We start from the raw sequence: 25227 nt of genomic DNA, 5'->3' as shown, positions 1-25227 counted from the left end.
CATACTTGGTAAACATGGGCGGAGCGAGAACACTTCCGGGTTTGAGAACCGTCCTCGTTGTACGCTTACTTGAGAATTGGAACAGCACTTGGACTGAGGCTGATGACGTTTTCACAAGTACGGGAGTACGCAAGTACGCACAAGTATGGATATTGAGAAACGGCCAGTGAGAATCTAATGGTGAGACCATTAGAGGTCGTAAACGTAGAACTCGTACGTGATGTCATGAAGGCAGCGTGGCTCCTCCCCTTTGTGTGTCAGTGGGCTACAGCGGCCTTCTCGCCTTCACAGCCCTGACAGGATGTAAACACAAAGGCAGTGTTCTTTTATATTGGTAACATAGTATTAGTGTGCATCTATATTTTTATATTCTATATCTCTGTGTGCTCATCTGCATATTGTGACAATATAATAATCTTTCATCTTTAGACAATGAATAAATACATTTTAGATAACAGTTTTATCATCTTATGTTGACATGTATGATCCAAAATTAATTTATAAACATCAAAAACACACATTGAGTTTGATACTCCTGACAAACACTGATCACACCCACACACACACACACACACACTCAGTGTCAGGCTGAAACAACATGGCGGCGATAGCAGCGGTAGCTTCTTCCTCTGTGCCCGTCGTCGTGTGAGCCTCCGCGGTCTCGTCAGAATGAACCTCTGTGCTCAGTTGCTCCGGTGAGTTCACGACAGTCACCGCGCGGGGACCCGGGTTCACATGGAGGCTCGGGTTCATGTGGATCCTCCGGGGGAACGGTTTGGTTTGGCTGTGGTGGCTAACGCTAACGCTAACGCTAGCATGCTTGTGCGTGTGTGTGTGTGGGGGCTAACAAACAGCTAGCTTGAGACGTCAACAAACCGCATTGTGCGGCTCCTCGCGCACACGCAGTCGCTTTTCTGTGGATTTTGACTCGCGTGGCTTCAGTTTGTGTTGGTTTCGGATGTTATCTGTCTTTATTTTTCGGTGGATTTAACGTTAAAGTCGCGTTTACGCGCCACAGACTCGCTGTGTTATTGCAAGTTAGCGCTAGCGTCTGTTTAGGTACGCACGTCAGGTTAGTATGAGCTAGCGAGCGGAGGACATGGACATCTGTTATCCATGAAGACAGTTATTTCCAACGTTTCGGGACAGCACACGTGTGTGTGAGAGAGAGAGTACATGTGATAGTCTGAGCCATGTTAATAATAGGTGTGTGTGTGTGTGTGTGTCCAGGTGATAGTCAGAGCGATGTTACTGACAGGTGTGTGCGTGTCCAGGTGATAGTCAGCCACGCTAGTGACAGTGTGTGTGTGTCTCTCTCTCCAGGTGATAGTCAGAGCCATGTTAGTGACAGTGTGTGTCAAGTTGATAGTCAGAGCCATGTTAGTGGTGTGTGTGTGTGTGTGTCAGGGGATAGTCAGAGCCATGTTAGTGACAGATGTGTGTGTGTGTCCAGGTGATAGTCAGAGCCATGTTAGTGACAGGTGTGTGTGTGTCTCCAGGTGATAGTCAGAGCCATGTTAGTGACAGGTGTGTAAGTGCATCAGCTCTGTGGACTGTGAGTAATGAGGAAGTGTGCGTGTGTGTGAGCTGAAGCTGTCTAACTCTTCCTTCCTGTGTGTTTACCTTGTGTGCAGACAGGCAGAGGCCCTGAAGGCTGACATGACAGGTAAGTGTGATGACAAGCCACTCTCTGCACGCGCACTAGATTAACATGTACACACTTTTTTAAGTGTAATTGAAACACTGTTTTCAGGTGCGTGCGTGTAGTATAAAGTCATAACAGTTTAAATTTCACAGATAAAAATGATGAAACATTCAAATATATTTAAATATTAAAGGGGACATATTATGCAAAATCAACTTTTTAATCATTTATCATACTCATATTTGGGACTCTGGAGGCCCTTCCAGTCGCCGAAGTGTGGAAAAAGAATACTCAGTCCTTTTTTCGTGGTCCCCCTTAGTGTAAGTATAGGCGATAAAACACGCAATGTCGAATTCCCTGCACATTATGACGGCAGCATGCGCATTTTGCCGCAAATGTTACCACCAGTAAGTTTTCTTCGAGAGCTCCACCTTAGCTCCACCTTGTCCCTATATAATGCGAGAGTGCAGGCGAGGGAGGAAGATCCCCCTTTAAAGATATGGTGTGGGAGTTCTCAAACACAGATGTTTGAATGTGTTGAGGTCACTCTCTTCACTGTCTTCACTGTCCCACAGATTCAAAGCTGGGCGTGGCAGAGGTGTGGACGTCTCGCCAGGCTCTGCAGGACGTCTACCAGAAGATGCTGGTCACTGACCTGGAGTACGCTCTGGACAAGAAGGTGGAGCAGGACCTGTAAGCTGCACACATGCACACACGCACACACACACGCACATTATGGGGACTTGTCTTCCTGTAAACTGTGTAAACAGTTTTAAGTCCCCACAACATTAGTAATACCCACACACACACATATACACACACACTCACACACTCATCTCACTCCTGTTTCGCTCCCTGCAGGTGGAACCATGCTTTTAAGAACCAGATCACCACACTGCAGAGCCAGGCCAAGAACCGAGCCAACCCCAACCGCAGCGAGGTCCAAGCCAACTTGTCGCTGTTCCTGGAGGCAGCCAGTGGCTTCTACACACAGGTCAGATGAGTCATGTGACTGATACCTGAACTCACAGCATCACGATAGAACCTCCACTCGGTTTGTCTCTTTTTAAGATATAAATAAATCAGATTAAAAGTTGACGTTGTCTTTCAGTAGCTGTGATAGTCCAGAGAGATTCAACATGGTCTCACGCTGTGTTCACACCCAGAGCCATTTGTCTGTGTGGAAACGTCTGCAGAGAAGAGGCTGACGTGTGAAACTTATACTGAGAACATGATCATGGATGAGATCCACACGAGTCTCTCTGTAGATGAAGAGCTGCTTCCTTCAGTTCAGAGACTTCCAGGACGTGGTGTCTTCTCCTCACGTGTCCTCCTCTGTGTCTCAGTTACTGCAGGAGTTGTGCACTGTCTTCAACGTGGACCTGCCTTGTCGCGTCAAGTCGTCTCAGCTCGGCATCATCAGCAACAAACAGGACGGTGGCGGCACCATCGTCAAACCTCAGCCCAGCTCCTGCTCCTACATCTGCCAGCACTGCCTCGTCCACCTCGGAGATATCGGTGAGACACCGGGACCAGATCTGGACCACGTGTCCTCCACCAGCTGATTCTCACCGTCTCTTTATCTGTGTCCGTGTTTCAGCTCGTTATCGTAACCAGACCAGCCAGGCGGAGTCGTACTACCGTCACGCAGCTCAGCTGGTCCCGTCAAATGGTGAGTGTGACGCACCTCCACTGACACCTGCTACTTCCTGCTCTGACATGTGACATCATCAGACTGCCAGCCTCTGACAGTGTTGTCGCTGAAGAGTCATGAGCGCGACGTCAAAGCAACAATGTCCAACTGTAGATCAGAGTAAAAAAGACTCAAAAATGCTGAAACATAGTGGATTTAGAACCACGTTCATTGGTATTTCACTTCAGTGACTGAAGGACTGAACTAATGATTCACTTTCATGGGAATGACAGCATTTTTGAGCGTCGATTGTCAAGGCTCACGTGTCGAATTTTTGTGTGTGTGCTGCAGGTCAGCCGTATAACCAGCTGGCGATCCTGGCCTCGTCTAAAGGAGACCACCTCACCACCATCTTCTACTACTGCCGCAGCATCGCAGTGAAGTTCCCGTTCCCCGCCGCCTCCACCAACCTGCAGAAGGCGCTGTCCAAGGCTCTGGAGAGGTGAGACCAGGAAGTGTCCACCACTTTGTCCTCACTGCGGTAAGAAGTCACATCTGACGGCGTTTCCTCTGTGTCTGCAGTCGTGACGAGGTGAAAACCAAGTGGAGCGTCTCTGATTTCATCAAGTCCTTCATCAAGTTTCACGGTCATGTGTACCTGAGCAAGAGTCTGGAAAAGCTGGACTCACTGAGGGAGAGACTGGAGGACCAGTTTCAGGTAACAGGACTCTCTGTGTGTGTTTGTGTTCCAACCATGATTTCATTATTAATCACTTACTATCTATTTTAATCATGGATTCATCACTTCAATGTTTTTATTCAATAGTAAAAACCAGTGTGTGTGATTTTCCAGCTTCTTAATCCTTGTGTTACGTCCAGTTGTGATCGTCACAAGCGTCCACTCACAGACGAGATTCACCGTCACACGTTTGAATAACTGCCAGTGAAATGGAACAGCCACAGAATCTAAATAAATCCAAAGTGTCATGATGATCAGAAGAAGGTTTAATGTGAATATTTCCTGGTTTCTTTGCTCCATAAAACAAACGTGTGCATGTGTGCGTCCAGGTATTAATCTAAACCTGTTTACGCAGTCGCATTATTGTCTTCCTTGTGGGGACAACAATCAAGTCCGCGCAATGTAGATGTGCATTTCACTGTGAATGTTACCGCCCCACCAGTAACTTTACTTCGAGAGCTCCACCTTAGCTCCACCTTGTCCAGGCGAGGGAGGAAGAGCGGTATTATGTCAACGCGGAGGGACAAGTGTGCTGTTCGTGGCTGCACAGTTGAGCACAGTGTTTTACACAAACTTCGAGCCTCAGAGGATTTTATATATGAAGCTAATGTGCCGGATAAAGTCAGCAAACGTGTGTTCGCACCACTTCGCATATAGTCACATACAGCGGCAGTTTATGCAGCTCGCTGCTGGCGATCAGCGTTGGCCATCAGCGGTGCTGTCACTAAGTCTTTTTAACTGATTTACAGTTCGGCACTGTTCGCCTTGATCCTTGTGTCGGACGTCTCTTCCAGCGATGGCACTCTCGCTGTTTTCTGCGCACGCTGCCATGTTGATATTGTCAGAGAACTAGTGGAGGGAGGGGGAGAGGAATGGAGCGGAGGGAACAGGAGCTGAGTGAGCGCAGTAAAGAGGACAAATCAGACACCCCCTGAAAGGAGTGGGGGTGTGTTTGCCTGTGTCTCATTTGCATGTAAAGGGACCATGCACAAAACCGAGCAATCCTAAAGGGGCAGTTTTGGCAGGGTTATTGAACTGCTATGGTGCTTCATCCTTATGGTATTTTGACCAAAGCATGTCACACACACTACCTAACTTGGAGAAATAGGGTATAATATTTCCCCTGTAAGGTTAGTTTGAGGTCAGGGTTAGGATTAGGTTGTAATTATGGTTTAGAGTAAGTCTCCAGGAAATGAATGTAAGTAAGTCAATGCAATGTCCCTCAATTGTGTGTGTGTGTGTGCATGTGTGCGTGTGCGTGTGCGTGTGCAGTGCGTGTGTGTGCGCATGCGCGTGTGCAGAGGCTGATCTTGCAGAAAGCCTTCAGTTCTCAGCAGCTCGTCCACATCACAGTCATCAACCTGTTTGAGCTTCACCACCTCAGAGACCTGAACACTGACGGAGAGCAGAGCTACAGCAGTGAGCAGCAGCTCAGCTGGTTCCAGCTGCTCGGACTCTTCAGTAAGACACACACACACACACACACAAACGTACGCACATACAGACACACGCTATCAGGGGCATTTTATGCCAGCACATGATACTAAAACACCTTAACCACGTCACATACGCCTGCATAAAGACTGAAAAACACGCATGCGATATTGCGGGTACACCAAATAATGAAGGGTGACGGGTGATAAGTGTCATGCCACGTGCAAACGCAGCGGACGCCTGTGTGCACGCTCGTGTCAATGTACAAATAATTATTTAGTATTTAATTTAATATAATTAATTTTTTATTTTTATTAAAATAATATTATTTATTTTAAATAATTACTTAATTATTCTAATTTATTTTAATTTATTTATTTACGGAATAATTTCAGCCACTTAAAAATAAAAATATCCTGACAGTTCTGATGGGGCTTGTGATTCTTCTATAAGTTCTGCTTTCTTCTCAACAATCCCGTATGAACCTGAGACTATGTGTAACAGCTGATCTGTGTAGATAGAAAATGAATAACTGTCAGGTCCTGATGATCCAGTGTACCTCACTGTATTTACGCATTTACGCACAGCCTCTTCCTCAGTTTGGCGCCTGAGCAATGGTACAGTCCCTGTTATACCTCAACATCCCGCTATAGGCATGCACACGCTATAGGCGTTAATGCGTGTGTCACTGTTGTACTAAAGCCAATGCTTCAGATGCCTTAACGTGTGCACGTGTGACTGAAATAGCCTAAACTGTCACATCGGTCTCTCTTGGTAATACATGGACCAGACCCGTTGCCTGACCTCAGTTTTAAGGGGGGCATATGAAATGCATGGGGGAGCACAATTATTAGCCTAAAGTATGATATTTTTTATCATCCTATACTCTATTCGTGCAGCATGTAATCATCACGTTAAACATAACCAACAGCAATATGACCAGGTATAGCAACAACCAGTGCGTAATTTGTAAATCTTAAGGTGCCGGAACGCAAAGTTTACATATGACATTGCAGGGATGATGAGACGGGCACCGGTCCCAGAACGCATACAGAAAACGTTGCTGAATAACAACACACACTTGCCCACTTACAAATGTGAACTCTAACAAGTGAGAAAATGTGTTTATTGACGAACAGAAATTGAATCCGCTCTTGAAATTACAGATAAAAGCCCTTTTATTTTTTTTTCATTTATAACTCAATAGAAATTAATTATTTCTTTAAACTTAAAACTGTTTAATGAATGAATGCATTAACATATGTATATCAAATCATTTCTCTTCTCTCTTGCCGCTCATGTTGGGGCTCACGCTCCTCGACATGTCGGGCTTTTGCACTCATGTGGACAGAACGCAGTTCAGTTGCAAGGCGCAAGATGAAGTTTCTTTGTGTCATCAACGCATTTATTTTTATGAAGAACTGAGGCATTTATTGCAGCCAGGTCGAGGATATTGCAAAACACTGCCACTGGTCATCTGCATGTGTTTGTCCTGGTAGACAGTGAGTGATGCGTCACTTTTCAGCAGCTGTGTGGTGAACAGCGGCATTTGTGTCTTTATACACGGGGGAAGCTCTCAACCAGGCACATATTTTTAATGTTTTAATGACAAAGAATTAGGGATGCACCGATATGACTATTTCCACCGATACTGATATCCGATATTAATATTGCTGCTATGGCCGATAACCGATATCTACCGATATCGATATGTTTTAAAAAAACGTTTCTGAGATGATAAAAGTTTGTACATCATGCAAGCTGAATTTTTGAATGTCTTTCTTTATTTTCAAAACATGTTTTACCTCCAAATAACAAGGTCCCATAAGACACAAGTAACCAACTACAAGTAAAGGTTTTTAGAAAGTGTGTAACTAAATGAAAGTACAGTTTAACTCCCTCAACTCACTAAACTCCTGTGAGAAAGTTTGGATCATAAATTACAAACATGAACATAAATAAAAATAATACCCTGCCAAAGTTACTGTAACCGAGATAAGGGCGTCTATACTGGGTACGTAAATAAAGTCAACAACCCTTCCTCCTGGCAACAACAACCGTACCACTTCCCTTAACAATAAAACTACACAACAGATATGAGAAACAATACCTGACAAGCTCTACTAAGAGCTGCCATAATAAAAAAAACTTGTTAAAATACTTTATCAAACTTGCCAGTATTCATGGCAACCAGATATTTATTAAATAGCAAAACATCGGAAAAGTAGCGGCAACTTGGCAGGTTGTTGCGGGGTTCAATATGCGCTATCAACCGTCGGAACCCTCGGCTGGTCGTCAAGAGCAATCATTTCCATTACCTTGATCGTTATTGCCCTGGCCAATGTCTTCCTTTGGTCGAGTCCCAGCTGCGCTGCTTTCTTTTTTGTCTGCCGCCTGATGTTACTAGCGTTAGCTTCCTGCCGTTGTTTGTGTACTTCTGGGTGGCAGTTTTTTAAATGACATAATCAAATTTGTGGTATTGAATGACTTGATGCGGAACTCTCCTCGCATTACCTCGACTTTGCAAGTGTTGCATAATGCTTTTTCGCGTATCTTCTATTGACACCCTGAAAAATCACCCACACCGCTGACATTCTCTCTCCTCAACACACACACACACACACACACACACACACACACACACACACACACACACACACACCTTGTGCTGCGCTTGTGTCACTGACACTGTCCCCTTCCCGACACACATACATAAACAGCAATTAGAAGGGTATAAACATTGGTTGTTAAAATCGGCGCAGTTTTACTCTTTGGACCGATGCCGATATGTTAAAAAATGACGAACATCGGCCGATACCAATATTAATGCCGATATATCGTGCATCCCTACAAAGAATGCAACATTAGTATTTGTAAATAAAGTAGATAATTATTTGTACATTGAGACAAGCGTGTGTACAGGCGTCCGCTACGTTCCCACGTGGCATGGCACAAATGACCCCTAGCTATTTGATTTCCATAAACACTACACAGTGTGTGCCTGTACGCTCATGTAGAATTGTACTTAACAGTCACGCATGGTCTTCATGTCACGTTTTTGAGGCGTAGTTCACCCGTCACGCACCCATCACGTAGGCGTATGTGCAACAACGCGTGTGCAGCGTCTGCATGACTCGTATTTAATGAGGATTTAAAAACCTCAAGGTATCCCGAGGAGCAGATGTGCCAGGGCAGGTTGTTAATGAGCCTGGGGCCGCTGCCACAAAGGCTCAGTCAGGGGCGTGAATACAGAGGAGCTATTGGGGGGGCTAAGCCATTAGGAGCTTTAAAAACAAGCAATACAATTTTAAAATCTATTCTAAAAGCAAGCGGGAGCCAGTGCAGTGAAGCTTAGACAGGGGATATGTGGTCACGTTTGCGGCGGGCAGCTGCAGGTGGTGCAATAGAGAGTGGTCTAGACCAGCGTACAGTGAGTTGCAGTAATCCAGTTGTGAGTTAACAAAAGCATGGATTACACTCTCAAAATCTCTGTACTTTACTTTCGATAAAATCTTTAAATGATAAAAGCAGTTTTCACGACAGAACTAGCCTGGCGATCAAAATTCAGCTTGTCATCAAATATAACACCAAGATCGGATGTTTGGTATAAGGGGGCCTACAAAGCCAGGAAAATCTGATGGACCACATCAGAATCAGAATGAGCTTTATTTGTCACAGAAACAAGCACTGTGAAAGTACAAGTACCGCAAAATTACAAGCCTCAACCCGCCCATACATACATTAAGACAATACAGAGACATACTCGACAGGGTAATATAAGAGGGGGGGGGAAAGGGAAGAGACATGGGGAGGGAGGAGGAAAAAAAAGCTCCCATGCTATACTCCTGTGGGGGAGTACAGCGTGGGAACAGAAACATCCAAACATTATGATTTCAGTCTTGGATTTGTATTATGTAGTCAATAAACGTCTGTACGGAATCAGTGGATTTTGATGTTAAAGGGGACATATACATACATTCGTTGTCCCCCTTCGTGTAAGTATAGGCGATAAAACACGCAATGTTGAATTCCCTGCGCTTATGACAGCATGCGCATTTCACCGCGAATGTTACCGCCCCACCAGTAAGTTTACTTGGAGAGCTCCACCTTGTCCCTGCGAGAGGGCAGGCGAGGGAGGAAGAGCGGTATTATGTCAACGCGGAGGGACAAGTGTGCTGTTGGTGGCTGCACAGTGGAGCACAGTGTTTTACACAAACTTTCAGCCTCAGAGGATTTTATATATGAAGCTAATGTGCCGGATAAAGTCAGCAAACGTGTGTTTGTGTGTTCACACCACTTCGCATCAGACTGTGGCCAGCGGTCGCTTTATTTAGTCAGCGAACGTATTTCACCGACACACAAACACACACATTTTTAAGAAAAGGTCACATTCTGACACGTCCTAATTAAAAATATTTGTTCAGTACGTCCTCCATGACTGGAGCACAGACTCAGTCTGATACAGTCACATACAGCGGCAGGTTATTCAGCTCGCTGCGTGCTGCTGGCAATCAGTGGTGGCGATCAGCAGTGCTGTCCCTAAGTCTTTTTAACTGATTTACAGTTTGCCACTGTTCGGCTATATCCTTATGTAAGACGTCTCTTCCTGTGACGGCACATCTCTTCCTGTGACGCGCTGTTTTCCACGCACACTGCCATGTTGATATTGTCAGAGAACTAGTGGAGGGAGGGGGAGAGGAATGGAGTGGAGAGAACAGAAGCTGAACGGGTGAGCGCAGTAACAAGGACAAATCAGAAACCCCCTGGAAGAAGTGGGTGTATGTTTGCCTGTGTCTCATTTGCATGTAAAGGGACCATGCAGAAAACTGAGAGTTCTGAAAGGGGCGGGTTTAGCAGGGTTATTGAACTATTTTAATTGGGGAAATGGGGTGTAATATGTCTCCTTTAAAGGCAGGTAGATCTGAATGTCATCGGCATAACAATGAAAAGAAAGATTGTGATTTTTTTTTATAGACTTTATTTTTGGAAGCAAATACAAAACAGAGCAGAGAAATGTGACAAAAGACTTCCATTCCTCAAATTATTTCACATTTTTTACCCCTCCCACATTCCCACCCCATTCAAGGAGAGCAAAACTTTGTCTAACAATGAACAAACAATTATATCATATCAATACAACATACAACAAATACACACGGAAAGAAAAAGAGAAAAAAATAAATAAATAAATAAATAAAATAAATCTAAAAGCGAGGGGGGGCTCAGTCATCACAATCAGGCAGAGATGTCAAAAATTCAATATGTTTTAAAAGAGGTCTCCAAGTCCTCTCAAATGAACTTAAAGATACATTCAGGGAAAACCTAAGCCTTTCCAGTCTAATGGACAATAGCAGCTCTTTCACCCATCTACTATGAGATGGAGGATGAGGTTGTTTCCAGGTGAGGAGTATAAGCCGCCTGGCCAACAGGGTAGCAAATTTACGAACAGTCTGCATAACTTTAGAGGAAATAGGCTGCAAAGGGGCACCAAACAAGGCCAGGAGAGGATCAGGAGTAATAATAGTGTCATATGCCATGCTAAGAATTCCGAAGATTTCACACCAGAATGTGGAAAGCCTAGGACAGAACCAAAACATATGTGAATGGTCAGCTGGAGATTGTTTGCACCTATTACAAGAGGCACTCACATTGGGGTAAATCCGAGATAACTTCAAATTAGTGTAGTGAACTTTGTGTACAACTTTACACTGTAGGAGGCCGTGTCTTGCACAAATTGAGGAGTGAACTAATTGCAAAACCTTTTACCAATAATCATCAGGCAGTGTGAATCCAAGCTCTTGTTCCCAGGAAGCCTTGGGACCAGACACTGGACTGTCAATAGCAGAACCGATAAGGCTGTAAATACTAGAAATTAAAGATTGTGATTTTTGAAAATTTATCCTTGTGGTAATAAATAAAGCAGGAAAAGTATTGGCCCTGGGGGACCACCAAGGAGAGAGCAGAGCCTGTAATACCCACCCACTGCTCCAGTCGCGCCAAAAGGATCCCATCATCCACAGTATCAAAAGCAGCAGTCAAATCAAGGAGCACTAGCATAGCCGGGCTTTCTGCGTCAATGGTTACCATCAAATTATTAAAAACTCTCAGCAATGCTGTCTCAGTGCTATGACATGGTTTAAAGCCAGACTGAAACTTTTCATAGATGTCATTGGCCACCAGGAATGATTGGATCTGATTAACAGACATACATGCACAGACAGACAGACACACATGGACACACACACACACACACACACAGACAGACACACACGGACAGACAGACAGACGCACACCCCTGAAGGCTTCTACATGGCGTCTGATGTCACTTCTTGTCTCCTCAGTGTCCTTCCTGGGCGTCATGTGCAGCCGTGTCCTGCTCAATAAGAGCAGAGGAGAGGAGGTGATGGGGGAGTGTCCTCTGCCGGCCGTCAAAGTGTCCCTGGACTGGCTCAGACTGAGACCCAGCGTCTTCCACGAGGCTGCCGTCCACCAGAGGCAGCAGTGAGTATGATGTGTGTCTGTCACAGTTTGAATATGAGACTCTGTTGCTGAAACTATAGCTCCTCATCTTCCTTTGTCTCTCTCTCTCTGTCAGTGTTTGGCCGTGGCTCGTCTCCATCCTCAACGGTTTTCATCCCAAAGAAGACAACGTGTCCTCGTCCTCAGGTAGGACACTTGCACTCACATTATTGATACACTTGGATCTGTGATCCCAGTCCTGATTAGGTTACAGTCTGGAAGAACCTGTCATCAGCTGTAAAGCTTAAAGGCAGAGTTCAGGTTTTTCACTGTGCTGTGAACCAGCCTGAGACACAGAGACTCAGCTGATTAAATCTATGTCAGTTTAAGTCTACAAGATCTAAGTCACATTCTCCCAGAATTTTTGCAATTTAGTACAATCCAAAAAGATGTGAGAGAAGTCCCCTGTTATACCGCAACCCCTTCAACACAGGGGGGAACAGTTATTATTAGGGATGCACCGATATGACTATTTCCGCCGATACCGATATCCTATATTAATATTGCTGCTATGGCCGATATCTACTGATATCGATATATGTTTTTTAAAAAAAAGTTTCTGAGATGATAAAAGTTTGTACATAATGAAAATCATGCAAGCTGAATTTTTGAATGTCTTCCTTTATTTTCAAAACATGTTTTACCTCCAAATAACAAGGTCCCATAAGACACAAGTAACCAACTACAAGTAAAGGTTTTTAGAAACCTTTACCACTTGTAGCAAGTGTGTTACTAAATTACAGTACAGTTTAACTCCCTCAACTCACTAAACTCCTGTGAGAACGTTTGGATCATAAATTACAAACATGAACATAAATAAAAATTATACCCTGCCAAAGTTACTGTAACCGAGATAAGGGCGTCTATACTGGGTACGTAAATAAAGTCAACAACCCTTCCTCCCGGCAACAACAACCGGGCCACTTCCCTTAACATTAAAACTACTCAACTTCTAGCCAAATTTCCTCCAAATTGGGCTGCTTAAACATTTCTGCCAGGGCACCCAAGAACTCTCCCACTCCTCATCAGCAATTACGGCATTAACTTCCAATTCCCACCTAGCTTTCACATCAAGTGTATCCACTGATGTATCCATACGAATCTTGCCATATATGCATGATATTATGTTTTTAGTCTTCATCTTATTCTCAGCTATCTCAATCTAAATAAATCCTTAGAATCAATGCCATACTTTGCCTGAAGTTGTGAGAAAGTCCTGAGAGTCATTCCTTCGAATAATTGATTTATTGTGATAAGGCCCTTCCCCGCCCATCTAATGAAACCACTGTCCATTTTTGCTGGCAGGAAGTCACAGGCAGTACTTATTTTCGCTGTCCTTGATAGAGATAGAGGTAAATTCAACAATCGTCTTGCCTTCTCCCAAACCTTTAATGTATGATTAACCCATTCGTTTTGTATCCTAAATTTACACCTTACTTTTGGATTTAGAAAGGGAAGGGTTGAGAGCGATATATTTTTTTACTGAACCTAGCTCTATATGTACTCATTTTGTGTTCATATCTAATCTCATCCATGAAACCAATTTTTCCAAGTTGTGCTGCCCAGTAGTAACTTCTGATATGCGGTAAGGCTAATTCACCCTTATCTTTGCGTGCACAGAGGACTTTAAATCTCACTCTAGGCCTCTTGTTCTGCCATATGAATTTGGAAACAAGTTTATCCAGAAATATAAAGGTAGATACAGGAACAGGGATAGGTAATGTATTAAAAAGAAATAACAATCTTGGCAGGACATTCATCCTGATAGTTTCAACCCTCCCAACTAAAGACAAAGGAAGCATCTCCCATCTTTCCAAGTCATTTTTGATTGGAGAAATAAGTTTATCATAATTTACTTTATATAACTGATTTGAGGTATAAGTCAGAATGACTCCCAAATACCTAAAGCCCCCTTTTGACCACCTGAATTTCACCTATCTGTCCAAGCACATAGGCCAGCGTCCTGTTATCATCATTGCTTCTGATTTCCCTTGTACCCTGAAACCTCACCATAGTCCCCCAGACATTGCATAAGAGCCGGTATAGATGACTGTGGATTTCTTATAAACAAAAGAACGTCATCTGCGAACAGTGAAATTTTATGCATCTCGCCTCCCTCATCCACTATTCCCTCAATCTGATCATTTCCCCTTATTAACTCAGCAAGCAGTTCGATACACAGTGCAAACAAAATAGGAGAGTCCGGATTTCCTTGCCTAACACCTTTTTTAAGAGAAAAATTTAGAGCAGTACCCATTAACCCTAACCCTAACCCTTGATATTGGGTCTTTATTCAGGATATTAATCCATCTTATAAATGTCAAATTGAATCCCATTTGTTCCATAGTATAATTCAGATATGACCAGTTCACCCTGTCAAATGCCTTCTCAGCATCAAGACTGAGAAGCATTGACGGGTGGGCAGAATGCCTTGCTACTGATTGTACATTTAAAGCTCTTCTTATATTGTTTGCTCCCTGACGACCCGGTATAAAACCGGTCTGGTCAGGGTTAATCAATTTACCTAAGTATTTCTGCATCCTATTCGCCAATATGGAACTGATCATTTTTACGTCATTCCCCAGCAAGGTGATTGGCCTATAGGCACCACAGTCTAGTGGGTCCTTCCCCTCCTTATGTAAAACTGTTATTACGGCTTCTGACCAGCTCTTTGGTGGATAATTTTCCTGTAAAGCATAATTAAAGACCTGACGAAGTTTTGGCACAAGCTCCTCCATAAAGGTCTAATAAAATTCACCTGGGAGACCGCCTGTGCCAGGGGATTTGTTGTTTTTCAGTGACTTGATAACATCCTGTATCTCACTTTCTCGAATAGGAGATACTAATTCATCTGCTTCAGACACAGAAAGTTTCGCTAAATTAAGATTTTTGAATATAACTTCCAATTTCCGCTTGTTTTGTGTTTCTTCTGGTGTATCATAAAGCTTTTTATAAAAAATTCGAAATGCCTCAGCTACTTCTTCTGGGTGTGAGACCTCGGTCAAAGATGTCGGGTGTTTTATCTTAGGAACAATGCGGCTTGACTGCTCTTTTCTCAGTTGAAAGGCAAGTCGCCAGCTCGCTCGATTTCCCATCTCATAGTATCTTTGGCTTGTGTATCGAAGCGCTCCCTCAGCTTTTCGTGTGAGGAGTTCATCTAAGGAAGTTCTACTGTCTTGTAATTGCTTCAATACATTTTCATCTCTGGTCACTTTGTGTTCATGTCCTAGTCTTTTTATATCGCTATACAACTGTTTTTCCCTTTCCATTCTCTGTTTGTTTAGTTTGACAGCAATCTCAATACACTTCCCTCTCAGCACCGCCTTCGCCCCATCCCAAAGAGTTGAGGGGGATACTGATCCATTATCATTAATTGTGAAGTATTCGTCTATAATTTGTTTTATTTGTTCTTTTATACTTGAGTCCGTGAAATATTCAGTCTCCAGTATTTGAAGTGCCACTCAAAGCCTAAATTTAATTTCAGTTTACTGGACCATGATCAGATAAAATACTAGGTTCAATAACACACTCTCTAACTTTATGCAGGCTCTGCTTTGAAATGCAGATCAGATCAATTCTAGAATATGACCCATGTACCATAGACAGAAACGTGAAATCGTTTGTTGTTGGATTCTTGGATCTCCAAACATCCACACGCCCTAATTCTTCCAACATGTGTTTTGCTGCTTTGGATTTCCTGCTAGGGGGTCCATAATCAGAAGGTAGTTTATCCATTTTCACATTTAAAACACAATTAAAGTCACCCCCTAAAATTATGATACCTCTGGCTTCCCTTGCCAAAACAGATGCTACTTCTTTAAAGAAGGAAGGGTCATCTTCATTAGGAGCATAAATATTCATGATGGTTATCTCTACTCCACCTACTGTTCCTATAATCAGTATGTATCTACCCTCTTTATCCTTTACTTCTCTCTGAAATGCAAAACTCATGGACCGACTAATCAAAATTGCCACTCCTCTCTTTCTACTATTTGAACAACAAGCATAGAATATCTGCGTGACCCAGTCTCTTCTCAATTTCTTGTGTTCTACATCATTTAAGTGAGTTTCCTGTAATAATCCTATTGAGGAATTAAGTTTCTTCAATTGAGTTAAAATCTTTTTTCTTTTTATAGGATTATTTATTCCTTTCACATTATAACTGACAACCCCTAAATCTGACATAATCTGTTTAAATGCACTTTTGTAAGTTGCTTTGGATAAAAGCGTCTGCTAAATGACATGTAATGTAATGTAATGTAACATAAATCAACATTCCTTGTTATCATTTTACCTTCCCCAAATTCACCTTTGCATAAAGTAATTGACCTTACCATAATATTTACAAAAATCACTTGTGTGGACTTAACCAACCTGTCAAGGATATAGGAACTCTTAACAGAAAAAATAAAATAAGCACAAGTGACTTCCAAAAGTCCAGCTGAGTACAGAAATGTGTCCAGCCCCTGTTGTAATGCAGGCAGAGGGTTGTGACTTTTAATTTCCCCTGGGCAACATGCACTAAGTGTTGATCCAACCACAGACCAAAGAAAAAAACTACATCTTTGGCGAGGTGGTGATCCCGTCTTGGGTCTCATCATAAAAATAAAAATAATAACAGAGTTAACTCCCCTATTTTCTTACTAACATTTCAATAAGTTTCACTTATCTTCAGCAGGTTCAGCTGTTTCAGCTATAGACAGTAATATACATAACACCTTACTATTGTCGGTGATAATGTGACAATTTGTCACAATATAACAGGGCGACCACATCAAAATATGTTACCTGAGCACAGCACTCATCATTTTAATCCCGCAAAACGGACCGCAGGTCTGCGGCAGACAGTGACAGTGTCCTTTCTTTCTCTCCTCCCTCCGTCCTGTCTTTGCCATGTCTCCCTTGAGAGCTCCCATTCCAGCCTCTCTCTCTCGCTCACCTGCACCGTTATGCCCAACTCCGTCAATGTTGGCACAGCCTACACCAAAGTAGGGAAAGTTTTCACTCCCGACTCCAAGTTGACTCTGAGCTGTGCCGGAAAGCGGCACTTGGCCTGGATCCTTTTCTCCTTCAGTTGCTTAATCACTCCACGGACCCGTGCTCTCTTCCTCTGCACTTCTGGAGAGTAATCCTGGTCGAAGTAAATAATTTCTCCTTGAAACTTAACATGTATTTGGGCCCATGCTTGCCGCAGCACTGCTTCCCTTACTGTGTAGTCCAGAAACCTCACAATAATGGAGCGTGGAGGCGCTGATCTGGCAGGCTTTAGACCCAGCAATCTGTGTGCCCTCTCAATCTTTATATTTACCTCGGGCGGGAGTTGTAGCGCAGTCTCAATTAAGTTCTTCACAAAACCAGCCATGTCATCTTTCTCACTTTCTTCAGGGACTTGATAAATTCTCAAATTGTTGCGGCGCATTCGGTTCTGCAAATCATCACACATACTTGTCAGAGCCGCCTCGCGTTTCAACAGGTGCCGCAGCATCCTCCCATGACGCTGACCGGTGTCCTCCGCCACGCAGACTCTCGTCTCTGCCTCCTCGGTTCTCTGTTCTAATTTCTCCATCCTCTGGTTCAAGTCCGTGACCGACACTTCCAGTCTGGATAACGAGGCCTTAGTGTCTGCAAACGACTCCTTATTTTCTTTCCTCAACTCTCTTAACTCCACGAGAATCTGCTCCATGTTCATTTCGCCCGCCTTTCCACGCGCCTCACTCGGGGAAGATGGAGTCCCTTTTTTTCCTTTCGCTTCTTCTTGCTGTTTTTGCTGTTTCACTGCGTTCTGTGTGTCTCTGACCATGCTCATGTTAGTCTGCAGTAATTTGGGGTCACCCTCTTTCAATTAAAATGTCTCATAATTCTACAAACAGCAAAACACCACTGATTTCCAGGGGAGCCCTCACTCCGTGCTTGTGTCTCAAAACATGGCATCACCGGAAGTCCCAAATGTCTTATTTTAATGAATTTGGCATTTGAAATACAGTCCCTGACAAAAGTCTTGTCGCTTGGGTACAAGCTGACCTTAAGTGCCCCTCAAATATATGTCTAATTAATTTTTTTTTACAAGAAATGGCTAATTTCAATCCCAACAGCTTTTGAAATAATGTTTTGGTGCCAAACGAAACTGCTGAAAAGCATTCTAACGTTCACAGCTTGGTAAAGCCCACTGAGTCAGTTTTTGCAAAGACAAAAGTCTTGTTGCCTTGTCATATGATGCACCCAATCCTAGATTACAGCCTCACCTGTGATCAATAATTGATCAATCAATTAGTGGGTGTGTATAAAAAGAACCTGCAACTTGACCTCTGACAACATGCCTAAGATTCACCCTGAGACCAAAGCGTTGATTATCAAGAGGCTGAAGACCAGATCCACTGCTGAGGTGGCTGACACCTTCAATGTGTCTCACCATCAAGTACAAAGAATAAGAAAAAGATTTGAAGAGACTGGAGTTGTTTTTGATAAGCCCAGGTCCGGCACACCCCTCAAGACAACTGCACGGGTGGACTGTTTGTTGGCTTGAAAATCCAAGGCCAGCCCCTTTTCCACTGCAGCAGAGCTCCACCAGGCCTGGTCACCTCAAGTCCTTGTGTCAACCAGAACAGTTTGTAGAATTCTGTCTCAAAATGGCCTCCATGGTCGAATCAGTGCCCAGAAACCAGCACTAAACAAAAGATTTGCAGGGTGGAAGGCAATATCAATAGCCTACAATATCAAGAAGTATTAGCTACCTCTTACATTCCCAAACATAAAAGGGGTCAAATTTTTCAGCAGGATGGTGCCCCATCGCATACTTCCATCTCTACATCAAAGTTCCTCAAGGCGTAGAAGATCAAGGTGCTCCAGGACTGGCAGCCCAGTCACCAGACATGAACATCATTGAGCATGTTTGGGGTAGAATGAAAGAGGAAGCATGGAAGACGAAACCAAAGAATCTTGATGGACTCTGGGAGGCATGTAAGTAGGGGTGCAACGGATCATCATTGATCCGTTCGGATCAATATCTTTGGTTTGGCACACACGTGATCCGCGGATTGAATTATGAAAAAAAAAAAGTTGTGCGCATGTTCAGTCCACACACAGTGTGGTCATGGCAAGCGGAGGAACAGAGTAGCTTGAACGCCCCGTGTTATTTAAATCCCCTGTATGGGAGCATTTTGGCTTCCCTGTCAAATATAATGATGAAGGAAAGAGGTTAGTGGATAAAACCGTGACGGTGTGTAGGCACTGTGGCACAAGAAAGCCATATGACAGTGGAAACACATCAAGCATGGCCACGCATTTGAAGCAACATCACCCCGATGGTTCACTGACAGGACTGAAAACGAAGGCTGCTCAACAACCGCTTATTCAATTCAATTCAATTCAATTCAATTCAATTTTATTTGTATAGCGCCAAATCATAACATACATTATCTCAAGGCACTGTACATAGACAACATCAAAGAGAGCAGAGAACCCCAACAGTTCACACAATGAGCAAGCACTAGGCATCAGTGGAGAGAAAAAACTCCCTCTTAACAGGAAGAAATCTCTGACAGAACCAGGCTCAGAGATGTGCGGTCATCTGCCTCTACCGGTTGGGGTGAAAGGAAAAATGGGGGACAGTGGAGAGGTGGGGGACAGAAAATGGGGGGAAAGAAAGGACAAGAGGGAGATGAGGGAGAGACAGAAGAGAGAGGGAGACCAGCAGCAGATACACAACAACTGTATCAGGTTACAAGTTTATACAGTTACTGATATCGACTTTTTAATTACAAAATAATAATAATGGTGACGATGAGCGTAGCCTTGGGAAACTGGATCTTGATCCTACAACCTGCATGATGAGAATACAGAGAGAGAGAGAGAGAGAGGGAAGGAAGGAAAGACACAAACTAGGGAGAGAAAGAGACAAGGTTAATGACATATAAAAAGTCATAATCAAATGCTGAGTGTGAGAGAGTGAATGTGCGTGTACCACAGGAAAATCCCCCAGCAGATTAGTTCTATAGCAGCATAACTAAGAGATGGTTTAGGTTTCCCTGAACCAGCTCTAACTATAAGCTTTATCAAAAAGGAAAGTTTTAAGTTTAACTTTAAATACAGAGAGTGTCTGCCTCCCGAACTATCATTGGAAGCTGGTTCCACAGGAGAGGAGCCTGGTAGCTAAAGGCTCTGCCTCCCATTCTACTCTTACAGACTCTGGGAACCACAAGTAAACCTGTATTTTGTGACCTAAGTGGTCTATTAGGGTGATAGGGTAAGACTAGGTCTTTCAGGTATGAAGGGGCCTGACCATTAAGTGCTTTGTACGTGAGGAGCAGGATTTTAAATTTAATTCTAAACTGTATGGGGAGCCAGTGTAGAGAAGCTAACACTGGAGTTATATGGTCTCTCTTTCTAGTTCCTGTCAGAACTCGTGCTGCAGCATTTTGAATTAACTGAAGGATTCTAACAGACTTGTTAGAACATCCTGCTAATAAGGAGTTACAGTAATCTAATCTAGATGTAACAAAAGCATGAACTAGTTTTTCAGCATCCTGTAAAGACAGAATGTTTCTAATTTTCATAATGTTCCACAGGTGGAAGAAGGCTGTTCTGGAAATTAGTTTTATGTGTGAATCAAAAGACATTTCCTGGTCAAAAGTAACTCCAAGGTTCCTCACAGTGGAACTGGAAGCCAGGGTGATGTCATCTAAAGTGACAATGTGGTCAGAAAGTTTTTCTCTGAGGTGTTTAGGGCCGAGTATAATGACCTCAGTTTTTTCTGAGTTTAAAAGTAGAAAGTTACAGGTCATCCAGGACTTAATGTCTCTGAGACATTCCTGGAGTTGAACAACCTGATTTATTTCATCCGGCCTCATCGATAGATATAGCTGTGTGTCATCTGCATAAGAATGAAAATGTATGTTATGCTTTCTAATAATGTTCCCTAGAGGAAGCATATATAAGGTAAAAAGTATAGGCCCAAGCACTGAGCCTTGTGGAACTCCACAATTAACTTTTGTTTGTAGTGAGGCTTTATCATTAACGTGAACAAACAGGAATCTATTAGATAAGTATGATTTAAACCAGCAGAGGGCAGCACCTGTGATACCAAGAGTCTGCTCCAATCTCTGCAGTAGAATATCATGATCAATGGTGTCAAATGCAGCACTAAGATCTAACAGGACAAGTAAAGAAACTAGACCATTATCTGACGCCAAGAGAAGATCATTACTAACTTTAACTAGTGCTGTTTCTGTGCTATGGTTTAATCTAAAACCTGACTGAAAATCTTCAAACAGGCCATTAATGCGCAGATATTCACATAATTGATTAGCAACTGCTTTTTCTAAGATTTTAGAGACAAAGGGAAGATTAGATATAGGTAGGTAATTAGCTAAAATATCTGGGTCAAGGGTTGCTTTTTTTAGAAGGGGTTTAATAACTGCTACTTTAAACGTTTGGGGCACATATCCAGTTAATAAGGATAGATTAATTTGAGTTAATATAGAGTTGTTAATTAAAGGAAACACATCACGGTGGTGTAGTGGTTAGCACTCTCGCCTTGCAGCGAGAAGACCTGGGTTTGAGCCCCGGTTGGAACAAGGGCCTTTCTGCATGGAGTTTGCATGTTCTCCCCGTGTGTGCGTGGGTTCTCTCCGGGTTCTCCGGCTTCTTCCCACAGTCCAAAAACATGCAATGTGGGGATTAGGTAAATTGGACACTCTAAATTGACCATAGGAGTGAGTGTGAGAGTGAATGGTTGTTTGTCTCTAGTTGTGTGTGGCCCTGCGATGGACTGGCGAACTGTCCAGGGTGTACCCCGCCTATCGCCCGATGTAGCTGAGATTGGCACAGCACCCCCCGCGACCCTCTGGTGGAGGATAAAGCGGTTAGATGATGACTGACTGACTGACATCTTTAAACAGTTTGGTGGGGATAGGATCTAACTGACATGTTGACGGCTTAGATGATGAAACTAATGATGTTAACTCAGGGAGATCTATAGGGGAGAAACTGTCTAACTGTGCACCTGGTGCTTCTAAAGCTCTTGTGCTAAAAGATGAGTCAGTCCCAATATGAGGGAGGAAATTATCAATTTTTTTTCTAATTGATGTTATTTTATTCACAAAAAAGTTCATAAAGTCATCACTGCTCAGTGTTAAAGGAATAGATGGTTCAGTGGAGCTGTGGCTCTGTGTCAGCCTGGCTACAGTGCTGAAAAGAAATCTATGATTATTCTTATTTTCTTTAATTAGAGAAGAATAATAGGCAACTCTAGCTTTGTGTAGGACTTTTTTGTAAGCTACAAAACCATCTTTCCAGGCTATATGAAGTTCCTCTAGGTTACTGGAACGCCATTTTCTTTCTAATCTACGTAACGTCTGTTTAAGAGCACGAGTATTGGAGTTAAACCATGGTGCTCGTTTCATCTGATTCACCACTTTCCTTTTCAGAGGGGCAACACGATCTAATGTAGTACACAGTGAGGCTGCTGTACTATCAACAAGGTTATCTATGAGGGCGGGAGTAAAATCACAAAAGGTACCTTCAGATGTACTGACATATGGCACCGAGTTAAATAAAGGTTGCACTGTCTCTTTGAATGTATTAATATTATTATCAGACAGGCACCAGCTGTAGCTGTATTTCTTATTTATGTTATTGTAGTTCATTATTGAACAGTTAAATGTGAGTAAATAATGATCAGTAAGGAGAGGGTTTTGAGGAACTATGTTTAAATTATCAATATCAATACCATAAGTTAAAACAAGGTCGAGGGTGTGATTAAGGCAATGAGTTGGTTCATTAACGTGTTGAATAAAACCTATTGATTCCAACAGCGAGTTAAATGCGCAGCTAAGACTATCACGGTCAACATCTACATGGATGTTGAAATCCCCTACAATTATGATTTGATCTGTTTTAAGCACCAACTCAGATAAGAACTCAGAGAACTCTGATAGGAACTCTGAATAAGGTGCAGGTGGACGATAAACTGTGACTATTATAATTGGTTTCTGTGATTTACAACTAGGATGAGATAGATTAAGAATAAGGCTTTCGAACGATGAATATCCTGGTTTGGGCTTGGGATTGATTAATAATCTAGTATTAAAAATGGCTGCTACTCCTCCTCCTCGGCCTGAGCTTCTAGGAATATGGGTATTAGCATGAGTGGGTGGAGTTGATTCATTTAGACTGACGTAATCGTCTTCATGTAACCAAGTTTCAGTTACACAGAATAAATCAATACAATTGTCAGAGATAAGATCATTTATTAAAACAGATTTTGAGGAGAGAGACCTTATATTTAATAGTCCACATTTGAAAGTGGTATTATTTGACTCTGTTTTATTGTTGGTATTAATCTTTATTAAGTTAGAATGTCTAACTCCTCTTCTGTTTGTTATTGGTTTATTTACTTTATTTACTTTAGTTTTTACTTTAGTAGGTCGAGGGACAGACACAGTCTCTATGGGGTTTTTAATAGGTGACTGCTCGAAAAGAAGCACAGAGAAGCATGAAAGACTGCAACTCTGTGTCCTGGTCTCAACTCTGGATTGTCATGGGTTTCTAATAAAATGCCCTAAGCTGCTAGATAAGAGAGCTGCTCCATCCAAAGTGGGATGGACGCCGTCTCTCCTCATGAGACCAGGTTTCCCCCAGAAGTTTTGCCAGTTATCTAAAAACCCAATGCTGTTTTCTGGACACCACCTCGACAGACAGCGATTGAATGACGACATGCGGCTATACATGTCATCACTGGTTACATTGGGCAAAGGACCAGAGAAGATTACGCTGTCAGACATAGATTGTGCATACCTACACACAGACTTAACATTAACTTTAGCGATTAGACCTGCGATTGGCGTAATCGGGTGTCATTACTGCCGACGTGAATAATAACTTTACTGAATTTACGATTATCTGTAGCCAGCAGTTTCAGATAAGACTCTATGTCGCCCGCTCTGGCCCCGGGAAAACACCTGACTGTCGCTGGCGTCGCTTATCACCGCGGCATTTAAGCAGCCCCTTGTTGCAAAATCAGACCGGGCTAAAGCCATCACAAACACTATCGGTGTGTTTATAGGTGCAGACATGAGGCCATATTCGGTTGTGCTAAACGAGAGCTTTTAACACATGCTGAAAGTGCTTGAGCCACGTTACGACGGTGTGCCGTCGCGTACCCACTTCAGCGAAAAGATTGTGCCAGACTTTTTTTGCTGATCCGAAAAATTATCCGATCTGTGACTCTGATCCGTGGAACGATCCAATCCGTGAGTTTTGAATGAATGTTTATATGAATCGAACCGCATGGATGCAGTCCTTCAAGCTCATGGAAGTCATACAAGATATTAAAGGAAAAAAGCAAAATCAACTTTTTAACCATTTCAATACTTATATTTGGGACTATGGAGGCCCTACCAGTTGCTAAAGTCTGGAAAAAGAATGCTCAGTCATGTTTTCGTTGTCCCCCTTCGTGTAAGTATAGGTGATAAAACACGCAATGTTGAATTCCCTGTGCTTATGACGGCAGCATGCGCATTTCACCACAAATGTTACCATCCCACCAGTAAGTTTACCTCGAGAGCTCCACCTTAGCTCCACCTTGTCCCTATAAAATGTGAGAGTGCAGGCGAGGGAGGAAGAGCTGTATTATGTCAACGCGGAGGGACACGTGTGCTGTTTGTGGCTGCACAGTGGAGCACAGTGTTTTACACAAACTTCCAGCCTCAGAGGATTTTATATATGAAGCTAATGTGCCGGATAAAGTCAGCAAACGTGTGTTCGCACGTCTTTGCATCAGACTGTGGCCAGCGGTTGCCATATTTAGTCAGCGACCGTATTTCACCGACGTACAAAAACACACATTTTTAAGAAAAGGTCACATAGAGCTCATAACTGACCATTCTGACCATTCTTTCCACAAAAATATTTGTTCAGTACGTCCTCCATGACCGGAGCACAGACTCAGTCTGATACAGTCACATGCTGCCATGTTGATATTGTCAGAGAACTAGTGGAGGGAGGGGGAGAGAAATGGAACAGAGGGAACAGGAGCTGAGCGAGTGAGCGCTGTAAAAAAGACAAATCAGAAACCCCCTAGAAGAAGTGGGTGTTTGTTTGCCTGTGTCTCATTTGCATATAAAGGGACCAGGCACAAAACTGAGAGTTCTGAAAGGGGCGGTTTTGGCAGGGTTATTGAACTGCTATGGTGAATCATCCTTATGGTATTTTGACCAAAGCATGTTACAGACATGTTCATTAGGACACCAGGGAACTATT

At 43.0% G+C, this 25227-nt stretch overlaps 1 protein-coding gene across 5 annotated transcripts in view; it reads left to right on the top strand.

Moving 5' to 3' along the window:
- The first annotated feature begins 161 nt into the window (after positions 1 to 161).
- smg7 (SMG7 nonsense mediated mRNA decay factor) overlaps positions 162 to 25227 on the top strand; it is a 34423-nt gene continuing 9357 nt past the window's right edge. For 4 of the 5 annotated variants that reach the window (XM_044016521.1, XM_044016518.1, XM_044016520.1 and 1 more), the window contains exons 1-11: positions 569 to 695; positions 1635 to 1666; positions 2221 to 2338; positions 2507 to 2639; positions 2992 to 3163; positions 3246 to 3317; positions 3630 to 3780; positions 3861 to 3996; positions 5319 to 5478; positions 11793 to 11952; positions 12047 to 12117. In XM_044016521.1, the coding sequence (XP_043872456.1) occupies positions 670 to 695; positions 1635 to 1666; positions 2221 to 2338; positions 2507 to 2639; positions 2992 to 3163; positions 3246 to 3317; positions 3630 to 3780; positions 3861 to 3996; positions 5319 to 5478; positions 11793 to 11952; positions 12047 to 12117 (1231 nt within the window). In that variant the 5' untranslated portion in view covers positions 569 to 669. Of the gene's footprint in view, positions 181 to 568; positions 696 to 1634; positions 1667 to 2220; positions 2339 to 2506; positions 2640 to 2991; positions 3164 to 3245; positions 3318 to 3629; positions 3781 to 3860; positions 3997 to 5318; positions 5479 to 11792; positions 11953 to 12046; positions 12118 to 25227 lie in introns of those variants that run through there. The other variant, XM_044016519.1, reaches the window with a different exon arrangement.

This window comes from Solea senegalensis, unplaced genomic scaffold, assembly GCF_019176455.1.
Source record: "Solea senegalensis isolate Sse05_10M unplaced genomic scaffold, IFAPA_SoseM_1 scf7180000014572, whole genome shotgun sequence".
NCBI lineage: Eukaryota > Metazoa > Chordata > Actinopteri > Pleuronectiformes > Soleidae > Solea > Solea senegalensis.
The sequence above is the reverse complement of the archived record's forward strand: the minus strand, read 5'-3'. Positions and strand labels throughout refer to the sequence as shown.